Consider the following 22,299-nt stretch of genomic DNA (forward strand, 5'->3'; position numbering starts at 1 on the left):
AAGTAAAATCACCAAATGACATTTCTTTACACTGGAATGAATCTTTAAATAAGGCAGCTTCTCCTCCCCCTTTCCTCCCGTTTCGACATTTATTCATGAAACTAAAATGAGGGGGTGCTGTTTCATTAAGAACTGTAGCACTTGTGTCTTCTGTTAACCATGTTTCTGTCAGAAAAAGAAAATCTAAACTGTGAGAAATGATGAAGTCATTAACTAACAGTGACTTGTTGGACAGAGATCTAACATTTAGTACAGCTAGCTTTATGAAGTTTACTCTGGTCTCTGTTGTATTCTGAGTTATACAAGGTACAGTTAACAGATTAGATCGATTCACCCCACAAGCTGACCGTGTTCGATTCCTTATTTTACTAACTAACACAGGAATCCTACTGGGTCCAGGCTTGATCTCAGAACAGCTGTCAGTAGTAGCAAAACTACAGCAAGGACCCTGAACGCATCATGGCATGTTATCTTTGTTGTGAATTCTGCTGCTCTGGGAACCTCCTCCCATGCCCTGCTCGGTCAGGACAGATGATCTAATAGGAGGATGAGGAGGGGGAGGAGGGGGAGCCCTGTATTTTTTGGTAGATGGTGGTCGCTGGGGTTCAGACCTGGATAGAGACATCCTTTTAAGACCTTGAGTGATGTGGAGAAGAGGGTCTGGTGAGGGGGGAGAGCTGGCAGTTGATCGCTTCTCTGCTGTGTCCTTCGCTCTTATCTGTACACTCATGTTTGGGTTTGCCGTCCCAACAGCATGACGCAAGTGTGCACCAAGTAATCTGCATCCAGTTAGATTTGGATGCACACCATCAGGTCTGAATCGCTCCTTACAGTTCCAAAAGATATTGAAGTTATCAATGAACTTTATCCCATGGGTGATACATGCGTTTGATAACCATGTGTTCAGGCCAAGAAGTCTACTGAAAAGTTCAATTCCTTTACCCGCTGTAGGAATGGGTCCTGAAATGTAAACATGGTGTGCTCCAAACTGACACAGTCTCTCCAACAGCAGAGAAAAGTCTTTTTTAAGGATCTCAGAGCCAATTTTCCTCCTCAGAATATCAAAAGACCCTGTGTGGACAATAATCTTCATACCATCTGGATGTGAAGACAGAATGGTCGGCAACATCTCTGTCAGTTCCCTGACTGATGTATCAAAAAGTGTTAAATTTTCCGTCTTTGCCATCCTCACATGCTGTGTTATAGAGTCCCCAATCAGAATTGTGTGTATTTGTTTTTGTGTGGAGGCGCCGATAGCTTCTCTAGTCCTCCTGTTTGTGGGATTTTGGCCTCTCCTCCTGGTCTGGTTAGCCCTGGGCTGAGTTTTAGGGCTATTTCTTGAATTTTGATAAATCCTTGCATTACATTCATCATCATTCATTTTAATATGACTCAACACATCATATTTATTATGCAGTGAGACTTCAGATGGTGGAGTGAGTGCTGGAGCTTTAAATTTCCTGCTGGATTTACCTCTGTGACGAACAACATCAGACCAGGTTCTGGCCGGGGTTGAGGACTTTGGTCTGGCACCAACAGTGTTCCAGAAGGAGAGATCAGTCTGATGGTCCGGTTTGGGATTTTCCTCAGCTATTCCAATGTCATTTGAACACATCCAGGGAAGTGTATCAGCCAGGTCTGTAGCGGGAGGCTCCACATTCGACATGCCTTCGCGTATGAAGATGTGACTCAATCCATTTGACAACTCAGTAGCATGTACAGAAGCTACTACAGAGTCAATAAATTCTTCATTCACATGAATGTCTTGCAGTGTTTCAATCCTCTTCTCCAGCTGTGTTATCCTCACAGAAAGTTGCTCACACTCAGTGCAGCTCACTGATACTGCAGGGTTAGGAGACATCATTCCACTAGTTCTCCGATGGCAATTTAACTAAATTTATCAAAAATATATTCGTTCCAGTGATTTATAAGTGACCAGGAGTCCTTGTTCCTAAATTTCTTGCCGGTAAAGATAAGAAAAAAGAAGAAAAAAAGAAGAAAAATGCAAGCAGAAAGGAGAGCAGAGCAGGAAGGGTCCGCACGGCAGCAAAGCAGGAAGTGGCTTTTACAGTGTTAAAAAAAAAACTACGATCCTCTTCAATGGACGACTTTGTTACCAAGCCAACAGCATGTACACCTTGGCAAGCAAATATCCCAAAAGAAGCAATCTTGAACATGTTGGTGAGGGACATGACGCCCCTTTCCATGGGTGGCAATCAAAGACACGATCAAGCAGTTCAACCCAGAATACCACAACTACCAGGACAATTTTAAAATTAAAAGGGAGCTATCATACTAATTGTCTTTATTATTAGATAGCACATAACACCTAGAGATAACACTGGAAGCTAATGTTAGTTAAAGAGCAGCTGCATGTGGGTGCTTTAAGCTACAATTTACATATGATTCTAGTAGTTGACTAATCGCCAAAATAACTGGTGACTAGTCGACTATCAAAATATTTGTTTGTGGCAGCCCTACATCAAACATCACAAACTCACAATAGCGAGCAGAAAGAGAACATCAGATGGGTTATTTTTGTCTTTGTATTCAAGCTGCGTTTTATATCCATCATTGCTGAAAAATGTAGTCTTTAAAAATTCTTCACATGTGGAAACAGGAATGGTTCCATATTTCTTGACCTTTTTGGTCAGAAGGGGATTAATTTAAGAGGGTCCTGTGAGTTCTTTGAGTTCAGGCTACATGGCTATCATTTTTCTCCACCCTTTTTCCTTGTAGCACTGACCTTTTATATTTTTCACAGTTGTGTGTGGAAGTATGACGGCACGGGGGGTCGAGATCCAGGCAATCCATAAAAAAGTGTTGTGCCACTTTAAACTTTATGCACTTGGTCGGTTGTTTTAAGAAGCACTTTTAGACAAGTGTGGTGGTCAAAGCAAACTTAGGAAAAAAACAACATACCTTGACTAGATTTTCTTTTTCTTGAAACATGTTCTGCTCTGTAGATTGCATTTGTGCTTTTCCCATTGGTGTGTGAGTCAGTCTGTGTCTGTGCAGGATGCTGAGCGCAATACATCAAAGGCATACCTAGCTATATAATATATATAGCTATATTCACAGTCTGGGAAATACCACTTTCTTAGTACAGTTAAAAAGGGAAGTACAACTTTTTTTTCTGATTCAGAGTTTTCCATGTCAGGACATACACACACACACACATGCACAAAAAAGTAAAAAAAAATCAACCCCAAAACCCAGTAATAGTCTGGACCTCAACCCTGTTGAAATGCTACAGCACAATTTTAGGACCAGTGTGCATTAACAATATAAGATGGATGTGATGGCTGCACCTACAGCCACACAGGAGTGGCAATCTGCAGTAGACAGTACTACACACACACATTTATATATTTGATATTAGATTTAATTTACAGAGCATTATATGATTTGGTTGGACATTAGTTTAATTTCATAAGTGACAGCACGTATGTTCTAGAACTGGCGCGCATTCTGGATTATATTGTGGTGTTACAATTTATATTCTTTTGAGTTGTTTTAGTGGCTCCAGTCCTTTGGCATGGGAACCAGCAGGTGGCTACGGGGTGGAGCCAACTAATTGGACTAGATCACTCACAGCATCAAGAGGGGGGGAATTGAGGTTTTCCTTTTGTTAGCTTAGTTAGGTTTTTGTGTGTTACCCCTTTGTGTCTTTTGTTAGGCTTTAAGTTTACCCTTGTGTCTCATTTGTCAGGTCAGTTTGTTTCATTTGTTTGGTCGGTCTGTTAGAGTTATTTTTGCCACAAGTTATTTAAGTAGAGTTTTGTTATGTTGACCTCTTTTATGGGCTAGATTATTCATTGATTTAATAATTGTTTGGATTACTTTTTTGGGTGAAAATAAAACCCTCTTTTTTTGAACTTTAAATCTGTGCCTGATTGTCCTTCACTGCTCGGTCCATCACAATGGATAACATCATATTTGATAGTTACTTTAGATTTTTGCTGCTAAAGGTGATTCTACAGGCTATCAAATCATAGAGTGTACTACCAAATAATAGCAGACTGTAACTTATGTATGTTGTTCTGAGGTGGTATTTACCTAATTTTGAGACATAGTGAGGACCAAATCATATTTTAAGATTTTTTTTAAACATTAAATCTTAGAATTTAAAGAGGGTTAACTTGTAACAAGACTGTGTTTAGGGATGCAAATAAATTAATATATTGATAGATCAGCCATTACTGCTAACTATTTGTATTGTATAAAGAAATGCATTGGAATTATATTAAACTGGTACATCAAAAACTCCTTGAAGAAAAGTCACCTTCTCTCTAAAGGAGCATAAACCTGAGTTGTAATTAACTGACTGCAGTAAAGGTTTAGGTGGGAACAAGGTGACAAAGCCTTTTCTGTGGCAGCACCCAGACTATGGAACAGTCTTCCTCTGACTGTCAGATCCGTCGGTCAATTTGAGTCCAGACTGAAATCGCATCTATTTTCCCTGGCCTTCAACATGAGCTGAAATTGTGGGGTATACCTTGTTACTTGGTACTTTCACTGTTATTTTATTGTAATTCTATTGTATTTTGTGTTTTTTTGGTTGTCTTATTGTTATTTTATCTGTTTTTTTCTGTGAAGCACTTTGGTCAGCAGGCGCTGTTTGTATTGTGCTATATAAATAAATTTAAATTGAATTTAATTGAATTGAACTTTACATCAGATGCTGATGCAGACTTTGTGAATGACTAGCTTGTTTTGCAGTTTATTTGAGGCAACATTTCGAAATTGTCCCCATTTAGTACTCAGTGGCTGACTGGTCCCAGAGAAGAGAATACAGTGGGGATCCAAAGTTTGGGCACCTTGGTTAAAATTCATTGTAATGTGCAAAAAGAAGCCAAGGAAAGATGGAAAAATCTCCAAAAGGCATCAAATGACAGATTAGACATTCTTATAATATGTAAAAAAAAAAAAGTTAGATTTTATTTCCATCATTTACACTTTCAAAATAACAGAAAACAAAAAAATGGAGTCTGCAAAAGTTTGGGCACCCTGCAGCGTTAATACCTTGTACTGCCCCCTTTGGCAAGTATTGCAGCTTGTAAACGCTTTTTGTTGCCAGCCAAGAGTCTTTCAATTCTTGTTTGAGGTATCCTCGCCCATTCTTCCTCACAAAAGTCTTCCAGTTCTTTGAGATTTCTGGGCTGTCTGTGACGCACTGCTCTTTTAAGGTCTATCCATAGATTTTCAATTATGTTGAGGGCAGGAGATTGTGAAGGCCATGGCAAAACCTTCATTTTACGCCTCTTGATGTTATCCACCATGGATTTTGAGGTGTGTTTAGGATCATTATCCATTTGTAGAAGCCATCCTTTCTTTAACTTCAGTTTTTTCACAGATTGCATCAAGTTAGCGTCCATTATTTGCTGGAATCTTATTGAATCCATTCTTCCTTCTACTCGTGAAATGTTCCCAATGCCACTGGCTGCAATACAACCCCAAAGCATGATTGATCCACCCCCATGCTTAACAGTTGGACAGAGGTTTTTTTCATTAAATTCTGTGCTCTTTCTTCTCCAAACATACCTTTGCTCAATCCAGCCAAAAAGTTCTATTTTAACCTCATCAGCCCACAGAACTTGTTTCAAAAATGCATCAGGCTTGTCTATATGTTCATTTGCAACCTTCAAACGCTGATTTTTGTGGTGAGGGCGTAGAAGAGGTTTTCTTCTGATGACTCTTCCATGGAGACCACATTTTGTACAAGTATCTTTTTATAGTGGAATAGTGTACCACAACTCCAGTGTCTGCCAGATCTTCCTGGAGGGATTGTGTAGTCAAACGTTTTTAACTTGCTTTTCTCACAATCCTGCGAGCTGTTCTGTCTGATATTTTTCATGGTCATCCAGATCTTGCTTTAACTTCCACTGTTCCTGATGACTGCCATTTCTTAATTACATTCTGAACAGAGAATATTGGCATCTGAAAACTTTGCTATCTTCCTATAGCCGTCTCCTGCTTTGTGAGTGTCAACTATTCTCAGTTTCAGTGTTCTAGACAACTGCTTAGAGGAACCCATGGTGCTGATTGTTGGGGCAAGGTCAGATGAATCTGGGCATTTAAAACCTTTGAGATTGATATTACCTGGTCTTTCCAGACGATGACTGAGAACAATCCATGACACTGTCAGGGCTCAGCTGTCCAAAGGGGGCAGTATTAACTCTGCAGGGTGCCCAAAGTTTTGCAGACACCACTTTTTTGTTTTCTGTTATTTTGAAAGTGTAAATGATGGAAATAAAATCTAACTTTTTTTTTTTTTTTACATATTATAAGAATATCTAATCTGTCATTTGATGCCTTTTGGAGATTTTTCCATCTTTCCTTGGCTTCTTTTTGCACATTACAATGAATTTTAATCAAGGTGCCCAAACTTTGGATCCCTACTGTAGTCAGAGATTCTGGGGTTTGTTACTCATTCAGTCACACAAAGAAAGACAGAAAAAAATGTAGGGAAAATGACCCAGCAGAATATCTTCATATTATGTTTATTTTCTTATGAGTACAATGTTCTTTTTTTTGTAGGAAATTAATTATTTAAAGAAAAATTCAGAATTGTTTCCACTGGTTCAACAAGTATACAGTGTGTCAGGCAAGTTGATGATACAAACAAAAGCCTTCTAAACCTGTAGAGGTTTGAGAACCCTCACATGCCTCCTCTACATCTCTGCTGCCATTTAGCCCTCCTGTAGTGTTCGGGTCAACTCTGACCAATTTACAACTTAAAACATCCATAAATATTGTGTTTTACATCTGACTGCCTCAAGGCCTTATGATATCCTCCACACTATGCACTTGAACATATGAAAGTGATGATCACCTCTTTCATTGAATTTTGAGTGTTTTAATCAACCTTGTTACACCTGTGGTGTGCCCAGCCAAAAGTGACCGCCATAGGGATATGAATGGGTATCCAAACTATATTCATCCATCAGACAGAAAACATCCGCATACACACCACCCCAATTCATTCACTCACTCACACACTCACTCACTCACTCACTCACTCACTCACTCACTCACTCACTCACTCACTCACTCACTCACACATTCCAGACTGGACAATGTCTTTTGTGGGTACACATCTCTTTCCTGCGCTTATGTGCCGATCCTCCCACGTGAACCAACCTCCTGATGAAACAATGTATCATATCTTCACACAGACACACACTAGACAGGTGTCTGTTATGTGAACCCATCTCTTTCCCACACTTTTGTGCCTATCCCCCACGTGAACCACACCTTCCAGACTAATCAATGGATCATCTTCACACAGACCCCATATATATAGCTTGATGTTTCCTTGCAGTCCTTTTACTCTGAGCACAATGAGTAGGCAACTGACCAAGCAGTTCTCTGTTGAAGAGGTTCTGGTCAGAGGGCACTAAAATTGAACCAGAGATAGAGGAGGAGGCCTTGGAAGTGAAAGACAACACAGATTTTGATCCAGACTTTGAGGAGACTGAGCAGTCAACACATGCAGAGGGAGAGGCACCTGAAGAACAGGCACCTGTGGACAGGTGTGAACACTTGCTCTGGTCTTCATCCCCCCAGGACAGAGGAAGTGAAGCAAGAGTGGAAAACATCATAAAGATGATGCCAGGGCCAACACAGTATGTGACATCTCATGTGGATGACATCAAGTCCAATTTCCAACTCTTTTTACCAGAGTCCATTGAGGGAATTATACTGGAGATAACAAACATGCTGGGGAAGCGTGTGTTTGGGGACACCTGAGAGAAATCGACCTGGTAGACCTCCAATTCTACATAGGTCTGTTGATTTCAGCAGGAGTATGTTGCTCAAACCATGAGGCTACAAAAAGTCTGTGAGATGCAGAGTCTAGCAGGCCTATATTCTGCTATACACACGTGTGCACACCCATCCACCTACACACACACACACACACAAACACAAATTCATGTTGAATTTAGTTTTTGTTTTCCATTTTTTTCCATTATATGTTAATTTTGTAATACATTTTCAGTGCCTATTTGCATTTTCACTGCAGTTATTTTATGTCTGATTCTATAAATTCATGTTAAACACTACTTTGAGACATTGTTCACAGCTAAAGAATGTTGAATAAAAATTTGATGGTGAAAAATGTTTTTTGTGCTAATTTAAAAGCAGTTAAAACAGGCCGGTCATTTTTGACCAGGAAAACTAAAGTAGTGGGCGGGAGGTGAACACGACAGGTTAGTTTTGTGCTAGCTGGTCAGCTCATATGGGGACTGGCACTGGTTGGCCTGTTAATTCCATTATGGCATTAAAATAGTACCTCTACTCCAAGTGCTGTGTCTCACCATGCTTGTCCTGATTGGCAACATGCTGGATGTAGCCAACAGGAATATGAGAAATGACTGCTTGTGTGAAGCAAATAAATTATTAAGCTGGGAAGTGTCCTGACATGGAAAATGTTCTTCTTTTTCATATTGTTGAAGTCCAAAAATGACTGGACGAAGACAAGAAACGGGGGGTGACTTAGATCCGCATAGACGCTCAAGTGACTACGTTTTTTGCTACTAAGAAAGGAAGGCACTCTTATATAGTAACAATGAAAAGAAATAATAATAAAAAAAAATAAATAAACAAAAACTTTCAAAGATTTTCCATTCTCCAGGAAGAACAGGTTTTGGTATGTTTTCATACTTGCACTTCCCTGTTACTTAAGTATAACAACTATAAGTGAGTGTTGCACGGGGCCTCATAGATGATGGTTTGTGTCAGAGTGAAAACAAAGCTATGAGGTCAAGAAAAATGCTAGAAACTGACAAGACGGAACTGAATCAACACTAGGGAAGACTCCAAGAAAGCCTTTACGAAAGAATTTGTTATCCACCCAACCAATTGCCTCAGTTACAAAATAAACCAACAAGACAGCGTTCCAAGAATGAGATCCCTAAAGATAGTGAGCTCTTTTGTGTAGACAGGAGAGTCTTACAACCACCAGTGAACATGAACACATGAACAATTCTCAGACCATTAGAATATAAAATTATTTGATGTGGTTAAAAACACCAAAAGAAGAAAATCTTAAAGTATTTTTGGGAGAATAAAAAGTGACTAATCAAATCAAATGTGTTAATGTCAGCATCTTTCCAAGTCCATCTTTTTGTGCAACAGGTATTAGAACCGCCTTAACCTGGAGTCTGATCAAATATCCACTGGTGCATCTCTATGAGATCTTACAATGATAGTACACGGTTACTTCAAATCAAATTTTGTTGAGTTATACAGTTTTGCCAAGAATAATGGGTGACATGGGTGGGTTCATTCTTTTAGGAAGATGAAGGATCTTAATTAATAAAAGATAAATAAAGGAGTGGTTAAATATTTAAATTTTTGAGGCCAATACTTTTTTCTTTTTTCTTTTTTTAAATGTTCACCTGGACAAACATCTTCATATTCAGTCAGTCAGCGCTCCAGAATTATAAGGTCTAGCTGAACAAGACCAGGAGCTTTGATAAGAAAACCTTGAGAGAATTACAAACACAAAATCTGCTTGTGCTTTTTCAGCTATTTTTTTATAACAAATTTTGGACATCTGAATTCAGAAGGCTTTCAGAAGGTTTATCATGAACAAAACACTTCATTGTGTTCTTGCAATGCTATTGTAGAAAAATGTGCAGGCTGATAGTAAAATAATGCAAAACCATAAAAAGAGAATCTGAAATGTACGGAAAAATGGAACGAGTCTAAAAACCCATAACCATCATTACCTCATCATAAGCTTTGCTATTATGTTATAAAGTAGAATGGAAGTTAGAAATTAAAACTACTTCGTGATGTTCTGAAAATTAAATACATTCTTTTTTAATGGCTGTCATCATCACGGTTGGCATTTTTATAGTGAACATGCAGTTGCTCTCACAACCACTAGAGGTCACATATTCAATGACTCTATTTGTAGATTATTTGCCTGCATGCCCGCAGCAGATAAGCAAGTTTTGGGAAAGGAGAAACTTTTGTTTAAAACACCCCAACAATCATTGAACGTCCAGTCGGCCTTGTGAGCCTCTAACCCCAGTCTGCCTTGTGAGCCTCTAACCCCTCCTTTACACTGCTGCCTGTGCACCACGTTATGGCTGCGCCGTGGCTTCCGCTGCTGTTCGCGGCTGTTTTATTGATTGGTTTGGTTTCCGCTGGGTGCACCGCAGCACATATAAGAAGTGTCCCAGAAGCACATTGTCCCTGCGCTCACAAGAATCACAAGATTCTTCACTCCTCCTGTGATTTTGTGATCTCGTGGATCCTGCTAGGTGGACATTGTCACGGCGCTCCACTAAATTTACATGCCAAGTGTATTTTTGACTCTCTATTCACCCAGAATGGGAGCAGAGTAAAAGCTTCCAGTAATTTTAAAAATAAAAGCTCCCATGCAGATTTGTGCTGCTGAACCATTCAAACATTGTGTTTAACCGGTCAGGGAGTCTCAGTGTTTTTTTGTCATCATAGAAGACGAAATGTTTATTCTGGAGGAGGAGAATCACAAGATTCACAAGATTCTCCACTCCTGTGATTTCATGATCTCATGGATCCTGCTAGGTGGACTGTACTCACGGGCACTCCACACCTGGCATGCTCCCAGCATAGATTGCCACTCCACAGAGGTCAGAACAAAACTGTGGTGCAGCCGTAACATGGTGCACACACACCTGGCATAAAGGAGGGGTTAGACCATGGAAATAGTTACACATTTTTTTACAGTTTATAGCACAGAAAATATAATGATAATTTCATAATCAATGTTTATAAAAACTGCTGGAGCAAATATTTTATTCTCTGTAGTCTCTTTAGCTTAACAAAGGTTTCTTCTTTAGCTGAAGACACCTGAAAAAAAAAAAAAAAAAAAAAAAAAGATATCAATTCTAAAACAATGAGAGCAGCCAAACTAAAAAAATGTTCAGCACCTTGAAAGCCTGGTTTTGAGCTCTCACAGTCATAAATGGATTAGCAGCAGTTGCTCTTTGTACAAGCAGAGAGGCCAGGGAGATTGCTTTTTCCCCTCTAACAAGTGGAAGGTATGAAACAGGATCTAAAACAGTCATGCGGCATTGGAAATAGTTGCTGTGCTTTTCAAAAACAAAGTCAACCAGTCTCCAAACTGCGGCTTTTACATTCTGCAGGGAGCAGTTGCTCTGTGATAAAATACTTGAAAAACTCATAGTGAGAGTGTAGTGATTCAGGATCCCTGTGTCAGTAAATGTAAAGTACACAGTGATCCCAATGGAGACTTTGTCTGGTTGTGACATTTTTCTTTTGACTTCAGCACTGCCAGTCATGACCTGCAAACTCATCTGACCCACCGCTGTAATTGCAGTTAAACCTCAGTCCCACTTATAATTGCGATTACTTAATTCTATTTTATAACCAAATGCTAATGACATCATTTAACATTTATGAGCAACTGTTAATGGCAGTAATTAGCATGTAGATTTGTTTTCCAGTGGGCCATACTAATAAGTGCACATTCAAACCATTTAGATTATAGTGAAATTGGTTTGGAACACATCACTCCTCAGTAATCACTTCCTGGAACTGCTAATTTGGATTCCAAAATGAGTGGTGACATTAACAGGAGCTATAGGTTTAAATAAACAGAAGAAAGCCATGGAATCTTGTTGATTTTTGCATGATGTTTAAGTGTCATTTCTGCCTCTCAAGGTGGCATTTAATACCACCCTTAAAAATCTAATCTGGTGAAATTGCACAGCTCCTCCATTCAAATCCTCTTAATCTCAGGTAGTGACAAATCTAGCTAAATAAGTAAATATTACCTGATGCATTGACAAAATGTTGCTAAATGCATCTCAAATTATACCTTTCTTTCTTTTTCTGCTTCTACATCCCTGACTCAGTTTATTAAAAAATATCCAGGGTTGCTAATCCATGGCTCATAAAAAAAAGAAGAAGAAGGAAAAAAAGATTATATGAACTCTATCATATGGACCACTATCTGTGGTCCATATGTTTACTTCAAATGCTCAGTCACATTAATGCAATATATGATAATAAAACCATGCATATTCAGGGATGAATATGTAAAGCGACTAGGGAAGGCAGCCGGCATCCCCAGATGGAGATCACTGCTGCAGTTAGCAAAATGGATGTTTTCAGGTTTCTTCCACAAATCTTCACAATGTATATCTGAAGTACAATCTCAGCATGATCCATAGAACCACAACAGTACCATTAAAGCGAAAGGCATACATACGTGTACCAGAACAGCTTTATTATGTCTTGACACTTATTCTGGAAAACTGTTGGAAGAATCTGTCACTTTTTACTGAAAGATTTACAATAATGCCATTTTTGATGTTTTAGTGATGATATTAGAAGGCACTGCCTTGCATAGTAGTCCTAAAGTTGAGAAAATCCAGAAGGCTTTGAGGTCTGTCTCCGCCCTAAAACAATGGATTAATCTTAAAGTGTTCCGTGTGGTTGTAACTGTGACGATCATAACACACAATTCACTTAATCTAATTTTTATCAGGTTATTTAGTTGTGATGGTGGCATCGTTATCCTGGAAAGACTAGTCCATGTATGAAATATTTCATCCCAGGTAAAAGTGACGAGAAAAGCTATCCTCCAGTTATAGTTAACTCCTGATGAAAAGTCTTGGCACTCGAATGTCTAATAAATAAATAAATGTCGAATTATCTAATTTAAGACCATAAGGGTCTACTGTTTGAGTCAGAGCAGGCAGAATTGATTTATGTAGAGCTTATTGGGACCTGCTGTTTCAATTAAACAACACTAAACTAGTAAACAATTGTGCATTTGCAACAAGAAAAACTAAATATTTTTTTAACATAATATGTTTTGATTGTTTTCCACAGTAGTAAGAAAGACTAGTCCAAATATAAAAAAGGCACTACAAGGCTGGTGGGAATAACTTGAAAAATACACAACATACACACATGGATAGAATAGAGAAGTGAGCTCATTGTATAAAATAAAAAGTCCTGCATGAATGGGTCAATGTGGACTGTGGTGTAAAGTAGTTTGAGTGATAAACAGAAAAAAAAAAACAGGCTACTTTATTTTCAAAATAATGTTCTAGGACACAGTTTAATTATTTGGACATTGTAGTTAACTTGTTTTCTTCCAAATGAAACTAAACCTTACTTGTAATTTGATGACTTTGCAAACTAAACAGATTATTTTTAATAAACTTTCTCTTATTCTCAGTACAAAGTAGTAGCAATAGTAGTAGAAACAATAGCAATGCTGACAGTATTACAACTGTGTTGAAATAACGTGGGATGCCCCGGTCAATTTAGCTTACAAAATGTAAAAATTTCCCCCAAGCTAACAGAGATGCCAATTCAAATCTTGCCATGGCATTATTATAATGTCTTTCTGCCTGACTGTCTGGGACTTGCTGCATTGCTTGTAGATCTTTTCCACATGTAATGGGTTGTATCCATTTCCCATCAGTCCTGTTTTGGTCTGCCTGTCCCTTTCAGTGACTTCACCTTTTGTTCACTTAACACATGATGGAAAAGCTGTGCACCAATGCTGATGGAACACTGCATTTATCTGGTGCAAACATCTCTTTCTCCCAATGAAGCCATATTGCCCTGACAAGTGTTGTGTCACCCTGTGTGTGTTGACTGACTCCAATATGGTAGATTTGCAGAAGAAAAAGTATACAGTTGAATCACTGGTTGTTCTCATAGTGTTTTGCAAAGACTGAAATTATTAGAATTGTGGAATTTATTGTGGCTGATTACATTAGATCTTTCTTTAGGCCTCCATCATTGAACACTGTTCTCACAGAACAGAGCTAGGTAAATATCCTGTAGCTAATTGTCCCTCTGATGGTAACATACTGCTGCTTTGCCCAGACTCCCTGTTGTCACAAATCAGCACAGAAGGTAGCATAACTGTTGGTTTTCATCACATTACATTTCTAATGTCTGTTGGTCCTGTGACTTTCCCTCAGCTTACTTTCCAAACTGTTATTTGCACATTTGTTGTGGGAGTCTAATATTGCTGCAGATGGTGCAACAGGGTACAGGCTCCAAACAAAGGCTAAATCAGCAGAATTTTGTCGGATAAGGAAAAAAGACATTTTTGAAATCAAAACTGACTTAATTTAAAGTAAAAACATCACACACTTCTGTTTTAACTAACAAAAGTTAAACAAATGACAAGCCACTGCAATTAAACTCTTAGTATCTACATCAAAGCATTTTTTAACAGTACATAAGTGCTTGAGTGAATTCTGCTGAGACATATCAAATATTTCACTCAACTGAAAAACAAGCTATTACTAAATGTAAAATAGGTCTGTGTGTCAGTTTTACAATATGCAAACGTCTACACATGTGTTACTGGCTTGGATTTAAGGCTGTTTTATTTTATTTGATTAGTATACAATCATTTGATGCTTCCCTATGGCGTAGCATATCCAGGGCAGTTACACGCCAATTTTCTGAGTTACAAGAAAAATATGTGTGGTTACAACATGTCAACCACATTTATTACTTATAATTTGATATACATTCATTAAACAGATTTAAAAGATCCTAGGATAGAAGTTTGCTTGTGGTACTGCATTACAGTTATAAGATTGAGTTTCTTTAAATACAGAATGTTGATCCATGCAAGCTTCTCTACTAAAATCTGCTCCACATTTCAAATACTCCCTGTGGCAAGTTGAGGTTTTCCAGCTGGTGAAACTGCAGGTTCTTATCCTGATTTAAAAGGATGTTGGGCTCTGAGGTGGTGTTCTTATTCAGGGAGGCTCAAGGGCACTCGTAAAAACATTTAGACTTTCTGACGGGCACAAATTCAGTGCTGGGGGAACTGAACTTGTTATCTCTGAGTTTCTGTACTGAGTTTCTTCTCCCACCAGTGCTGCCATTAAAAAGTTATAATCCATCGCTGACACCACACGTCCTTGGCCTGTGTCCTAGCACTGAACCAGGAGGACACATCCTAAATAACATCTCCTGTGATGCTCTCATATTGGCCCAAATAAATATATTAGCAGAAAAGAGACATATTTAGTTCTTTAAAAAAATGCACTAATTTTAATAGAACTGAAAACCTTGGTTGTAGCTACAGCCTCTCTCCAGCTGACAAACATTCTTAAAAGTTATACCCTTAAGTTTGGATTTTGACATATCTTTAGCAAAGAAGTTGAGAGCTTTCCAAGAAATTCAAGAACACTGGAGAACTTATTGTACTTTGTAAAAAAAATAAAAAAATTTGCAGAATGTATGCCACAAAGGGACTTAAATATACTTAAGATCATCAATCTTATGGTTTTCTAGGTGCCAAAATGTATATTTAAAGAACTCTGTCCAGAAAGCTATTAATTTCCCAAACCTTGTAATGATTAATTTAATAACTAATTTATGCTAAACTACAAACATCACCTGATTGTATCAGCTATATTTCCTATACAATTCTAAAAAGAGACAGATAAAAAATATTATCTCTGTTTAACAGGGAAATTTCAGTTTCATGTCATGATGTTCTAAATGTTTGGAGCTGCCACGAACCTACTGCTAGCTTCATAAAGAGGAAAGTTAGTGGTGAAAACCCTGACTCTTGTTTCAGAAAGCTCATATTGTTCCTGTTTTATTCAACCCACACATTTAGGTAATGCCATTTCAGAATCCCTTCACAAAAAACTCCTAATTTATTGGAAACATTTTATCCGTTCATCTTCTCTAGCTGCTGAATCCAATTCAGGGTTGTTATTGTTTGTCCATCACAGATAGACAAACAATAACTCTTGCACCTACTCCTGTGGTAAGCATAAGCAAACAAAAAAAAAAAAAAACACCACCAAATTATCCAAACACGAATGCTTTTGGATTGTAGGGAAAGACTGGAGTACCCATAGAGAACATGCACTCTACACAGGAAGGTCCCTAGGTGAGATTAAAACCAGAAACTTTCTTGCTGTGAGGCAACTAAGCACCACGTCACCATGCAGCTCACTGAGCAATTTAGATAGATTTATCACTCTGACAGAAATGGTAGTATGAGCTTAGCTAATGGACCTTACAGCACAGCATGTGCTGAGCACTGCCAGATCTTCCAGGCACAACTTTGCATATATCAGTCTTCGTTTTATGCCCTTTCTGTGCAGCTTTGCACAACACTGAATCCCATCTGTATCACAGCTGTTTGGGATGAAAAAAAGATTGCTAGTCTAATAAAAAATAGTTTTTTTAAGTTTCTGGTTTGTCATATCAACTGTATAACCAATAATGAAAACAATGTTTCTGATTGTTTGTTTTAGAGGATTTCCATTTGTCTCAAGTTTTAATATTCAGTTTAAATAAAAGAGCTTGACAAAGACACACTTGTATAAAATATATCTTGACAAGCTATCTTTGTAAGGACACTTAGAACAAAATAAGTTTCATTTAAATATTTAAAGGAGTCTTATGCACAAATTCTTACTCTGAACATTTTGGACTTTTACAACTTCGGACCACTTATTTTTTTAAAGTGTTAATCATTTGCTCCCAAGAGCCCTGGAGTAGTTATTTGCTATGGTAATGTGGTATTTTGAATGTCCAACAAATCCTGATTTGTCTTTAACCTTGATCATTTTACAAGGTGGTGAAAAGATGTTGGTGTCATTACAGACAACTAGTGAGAGACAACCGATTGTTATGGTTTGCTGATAAAATAAGAAATCCATGACTAAATGATTTATGAGGAGACAGATTTCACTGTGTGGCATATTTTCTCCTCCATTTGATGAGCAGTGTTATCAACTTCTCAACCATTCTCTCCTAATTCATCATCTGCAGTCTTGTAGATTTCAATTGATCAGTTTTTCTCTGTCACTCCTTCACTGTCTTTCTTTCCTGTTTGTACTTTTCACTTCTCTCCCTTCTAGCCTAGCAGTAATGTGTAAAGGTCAGTGTGTCTGCTAACTACAGTGGTATTGTCAGTGTCTGAGTTTCTTACTGAGGAACTTATTAGTTCTGGCCTTTACCTGCTGCCATAACAAGCAGGAAACACAGCAAGCAGAAAAGAAATAACCTCAGAAAAAAAGCTACTCCTACACAAAGACCAAAAAGTTTTACAGTTTTGTATATCTCGGTGTGTATTTTTATTGTGAAATACCATTATTTTTATGTGTTTTAAAGCTCTTTGCTCAAAAACACTAAAGCAAGAATCCGATAATGTCAGTATGCAGATTCCTGATATGCAGATACAGACACCATGAAAAACACTGACCTCTTACATTTTTGGAAAATATTGGAATTTGTTAATATCAAGATAACAGGCACAAGTGCAAGCATGTTTATCTCAGCCTTAACCTTGACAGGCAGTGCCTTATTAACCAGCAAACATTTTGAGGGGAAATAGTTTAATAGGTCACCAGACCTTTCTTTTTTTTTTTTTTTAATTTTGGGCCTGTTTACATTTGATGTTAAACGTGCATACTGACTGATCTGATCACAAGTGGACTTTGATTATACATGAGTAAACAGGATGCACTCAAGTGAGATTCCTAATGCTACATGTACAGGTTACATTTCTTTCTTGATATTTATCATACTTCTAATCCTACTACTAATCCTGATGCAAGTATGTAGTCACAGAATATTCCCATCACTAAAACAGCTTGTCTCTGTTCCCTACAGGAGCTGGAGGCTGGTCTCCTTTGTTCTCAGACAAATACCAGTGGTTGGAGGTGGATCTGGGGAGGCGAACGCAAATTACTGCTGTTGCCACGCAGGGTCGCTATGGCAGCTCTGATTGGCTGACAGCCTACTTGTTGATGTTCAGCGACACAGGACACAACTGGAGACAGCATCGGCAGGAAGACAGCTTAGGGGTAATCCTCCGGCAATTAATGGATAAAAACATCTCTGATCTAGCAAGCCAGCTAGACAAACATATAAAACACAGCCTGTATATAAAACAAAACAAGCATGGACTGTTAATAGTTTGTTTGGTATTTGTTGTTGCCTCTACAGTTTAAGGCAAGGCAAGTTTATTTGTATAGCCCATTTCATGTACAAGACAATTCAGTGCTTTACATAAAACATTAAAAGCATTAAAGATGGTGCAAAGAAAGCATTGAAAAGTAGTAAAAGGCAGCAACAAATAGCAAAAAAATTCATAATAAAATCATAAATAAGATTAAAATAATTAAAAACAAGATAAGTTCAAAGTTACTGTGCAGATTTTATGCATAGCCAGATGAGAAATTAAATTTAGTATAAGTTTAATCTCCACTGGCAGTTTGTTCCACTTGTTTGCAGCATAACAGCTAAATGCTGCTTCTCCATGTTTAGTCTTGACTCTGGTCTGGACTAGTTGACCAGAGTCTTTGGATCTAAGAGCTCTGCTAGGTTTATATTCGCTGAACATATCACAGATGTATTCTGGGCCTAAACCATTCTGGGATTTGTAAACAATCAGAAAGGTTTTAAAATCTATTCTGTGACTGACTGGAAGCCAGTGTAAAGATGTCAAAACTGGTGTGATGTGTTGAGATTTCTTTGTCAAGCAGCGGCAGCATCCTGGATGAGCTGCAGATGTTTAATGCTCTTTTTAGGAAGTCCTGTTCAAAGACCATTTCAGTAATCCAGTTTAATGAAGATTAATGCATGGATGAGTTTCTCTTGGTCTTTCTGGGAGACTAAACTTTTAATTCTGTTGATGTTTCTGAGCTGGTAAAAAGCTGTCTTAGTGACACCTCTGATGTGGCTGCTGAAAGTCAGGTCTGAGTCTATCAACACTCCAAACTTGTGTAGTGCAGGTTTATTGTACAAGTACTGTATGTACTCCCTCACCTGCTTGGCTATGTGTTTCCTCTGTGCCATTTACTCTAGATGTGCAGAAAAAACAGGGAATGATGCCAAGACTTAACTAACCTACACTAATGTAAACTAAGCTAAACGCTAATGATGTTGTAAAAAAAACAAACAAGAAACGTGCGAAGCCTGCTGAAGAGATGTGGTAAAAATGAGTAATTTTCTATGCTTAAACTACTGATTAACTGGTAAAATCTACTGAAAACAATGGTAAAAATATGTCAAACACACTATAAACTTCAGAATCAAATATTTTCTCCATCTTTCTCCCTCTCTATCTCTCAGTCTCTCTGATAATCACCACTGAATGCTCCTACTTGCCGCTGTGCATCACAAGTAGTGTAACATGATGGCGATGTCAACTCATAACAATGTGACGTCTTGAATGGCGAGTGTCTTAGCTTTCAGCTAAAAAAAAAAATCATTCTAGCTACTATAGCTTTTATTTGTGGGCAGTTTGAATGGAATTCTGCTAATAGTGAACTTTCGGCGGCCTCCAGGGGCCACAACGTTTTTAAAGGGTAAGTTGGAGAAAATTCTCTTTCATCCAAGTGTTTACTTGCTCCAGACACGGACACAGTAAGTCTATTGGGATGCAGTCATCTGGTGACAAAGACACATAAAGTTGTGTATCCTCTGCATAACTGTTATAACTAATGTTAAAGTTCTAAGATTCATATTCCAGACGAGGATTTTCGGGTTTGGGTAAAAGCATTTCTTTACAGTAAATGTTACTAAGTAAAACCCCAAAAGACACAAGATTCATTGGAAGGACTCACAATATGACTAGATATGTTAAATAACACTCTCTGAACAAACATCTCTAATCGCCAAGATGAGATTAAAGAATTTCCTTCTTAACCTAAGTATTATTTGTAACAATCAACACAATTAAAACAGACCACGGTATTTTTCCAATATATAATGAAAATATAAATATATAATGTAGCAATTGCAAACAAGGCACTTGAGGTAAAAGTTATTCATTCAATGGACTTTTTGAATGGAAGAAACCCTTTAAGAGAAGGGAATCTTTACTCATTACAGAAGGCCTCATGATGTACCTTTTCTAAGACTGACACCCAGTATTAGCTAGCACTGGCTGGCATTTTGCGTGAGAATATCAATATTTTCAATGTGAGATTGGTTTTGGTGCAGGTGGGATGCAATCACTTTTCCCACCATCCACCCTAAGATAGCCAGAGGAGCACTCACAGCCTTTGACTTGGCTCTTTTTGCATTCAGCAGATGCCATTTTTTTTATCTGGGTAGTTTGGGTCACATTCAGATGAGCAAAAGAGCTTACGAGGTTTATGTCATAAGAAATGAAGATACATTTAGCTATCAGTAAAGCTCAGTAATAAAGAAGATCAGGCAGGTTTATTTGTAAAACACTTCATGGAAAAGTGTGTCCAAATTTTTGATTAGCAGCATGACCATGGCTATTTTATTGAAATTAGGACAAAGGTATTTAAAACTTTTTTCTTTCTTTTTTTTTTTTTATTCTTTTTTTTTTTTTTTTTTTTTGTCATTACGTCACAACGTAACTTTATTTTGTTGTTCCAGAACCACAAACATTGTACAGACACCACAACAAAGCTCCACTTTGACTTTACCCTAATTTCCACAGTCCTGGCATGGTAATTTTGAACAATTACATGCAGCAAACATGTAAATACGTGTTGAGACCTCATGGTTATTTCACAAATTTGTGAGATCACATTGTGTGGTCAGGAATGAAAAAGATCACTTGCTTCAAGTTAAAGGGTGATCAGAGTGACAGAGGTCTAGACTGAGCTAATAAGCTGAAAATCTTCAGCGTCTTACCCCCTGCCTCCAGTCAAACAGACCATACACAAAGCCAGAGCTTTACTGTCAGACCTCCACTCTATCACCCTGCAGCTCAGTCATGGACCTTAACACAGGATCATTTTCCACTACATCAGAACATACTGAGACCTTCTTTACCGCCACCTCTAGCCTTTCTGTCTCCTGCAGTCAGGTGAAGAAACAACTGGAGAAACTGAACTCGAACAAGGTCGCATGTCTAGATGGTGTCAGCAGCAGGATTCTAAAATCCTGCTCCAACTATTTTAGATTCTGCAGCACCTTTTCATCACAAACACCCTGCATTGTTCTAATGCCTAAATGAATCCTACCCATCTGAACCAAATGACTACAAACCAGTTGCCCACACATCTTAACCATAATAGTCCTTTAGAGACTGTTATTGGCTCACCTCAATAAGCAGATGAACACTTTATCAGGACCCATTACAGTTTGCATATCGTATTGGGCTTCGGGTTGAAGATGCCTTCATCTACCTGCTACAGAAAACCCACTATCTGGACCAATCAAGAAGCACTTTGAGGATCGTGTTTGATTTCTCATGGTGGTCAACAGTACTGGAGCACCACAAGGGACTGTATTCTCACCATTTCTCCTCACACTGTACACCTCAAACTTCCAATAAAATAATTAATAAATAAATAAATCAGCAGTATCGCCTCACAGCAAGAAGATTTTTGGTTTACATCTTGGCTGAGGCCTTTTTGTGTTGAGTTTGCATGGTCTCTTTGAATCAAAAGAAACAAAAGAAATGTGCATTTTAGGTGAATTGGTGAGTGTAAGCATGCTTGTTCCTGGAATGGACCTTTTGACCTTTTCTTGTCTTGTAGCTGGGATAGATTCCAGACTTCCTACAACTGTGAACAGGATAAAGCAAGTATGGAAAAAGATTTTTTTTTTTTTTTTTTGGAGTGTAAGATAGAGAAAACAATGCATGTGTACATGTAGATGTCAGGAGCCCAAAAATGTTCAACCACTGAATATCAGATAAATAAATTAGAACAAAAACAAAATAAATAATTGACACTACAAACATTTCTGTTATTTACCTGAAACTTTTGCTGCTGCTCCTGCTTTAGCAGGATTTTGCTTTAGAGAACTTTTAACTAAGTATTTTAATATTGTTGTGTCAATATGAATGAGTACTTTCTCAGTCACTGTTGTTCTATAGTTCATTCTCATGTTCTCGCCTCTTCTTTGTCCCATTCACCTCCTAACTCTCTCTCCTTCGCTGAAAGCTTGGCAGAGGCTACTCATATTTCAAAAGGTGCTCGGGCAGGTAAATGAGCTGCTGCTCTCCTCAGCCTTCTCAGCAGGAAACAGAGCCATTTGTTGAGCTTAACGCTCCATTGCCCAGCCGGCTCAGTCCTTCAAAGCACTGAAGATGGCACTAAGATCACAATTATGCATCGCCAGGGAAGCCAATCTTACTCACAATGTGTCATCAGTACACAGTCATCAGACTCTCTCACACACAGACATTCTTAAATAATGAGGATGGGTACAAGTAACAGATATGCATTTGCACACATTACAGCAAATGTAGCTCATTTTCGTGTGTGATAGTTTGTTTGGTCCCTGCAGGTAGTACTGCAGGTGTTTCTCTTGCTCTTTTTCTCCCTGTAA

General features: G+C 38.2%; 1 protein-coding gene across 4 annotated transcripts in view; it reads left to right on the top strand.

Annotated features, from left to right (window-relative positions):
* LOC121652818 (contactin-associated protein-like 4) overlaps positions 1-22,299 on the top strand; it is a 127,067-nt gene that overhangs the window by 32,198 nt on the left and 72,570 nt on the right. For all 4 annotated transcript variants that reach the window (XM_042005863.1, XM_042005865.1, XM_042005864.1 and 1 more), the window contains exon 3: positions 17,647-17,840. In XM_042005863.1, coding sequence (XP_041861797.1) covers positions 17,647-17,840 — 194 coding nt within the window. The remainder of the gene's footprint in view (positions 1-17,646; positions 17,841-22,299) is intronic.

The sequence above is a fragment of the Melanotaenia boesemani genome, chromosome 14 (genome assembly GCF_017639745.1).
Source record: "Melanotaenia boesemani isolate fMelBoe1 chromosome 14, fMelBoe1.pri, whole genome shotgun sequence".
Taxonomy (NCBI): Eukaryota; Metazoa; Chordata; class Actinopteri; order Atheriniformes; family Melanotaeniidae; genus Melanotaenia; species Melanotaenia boesemani.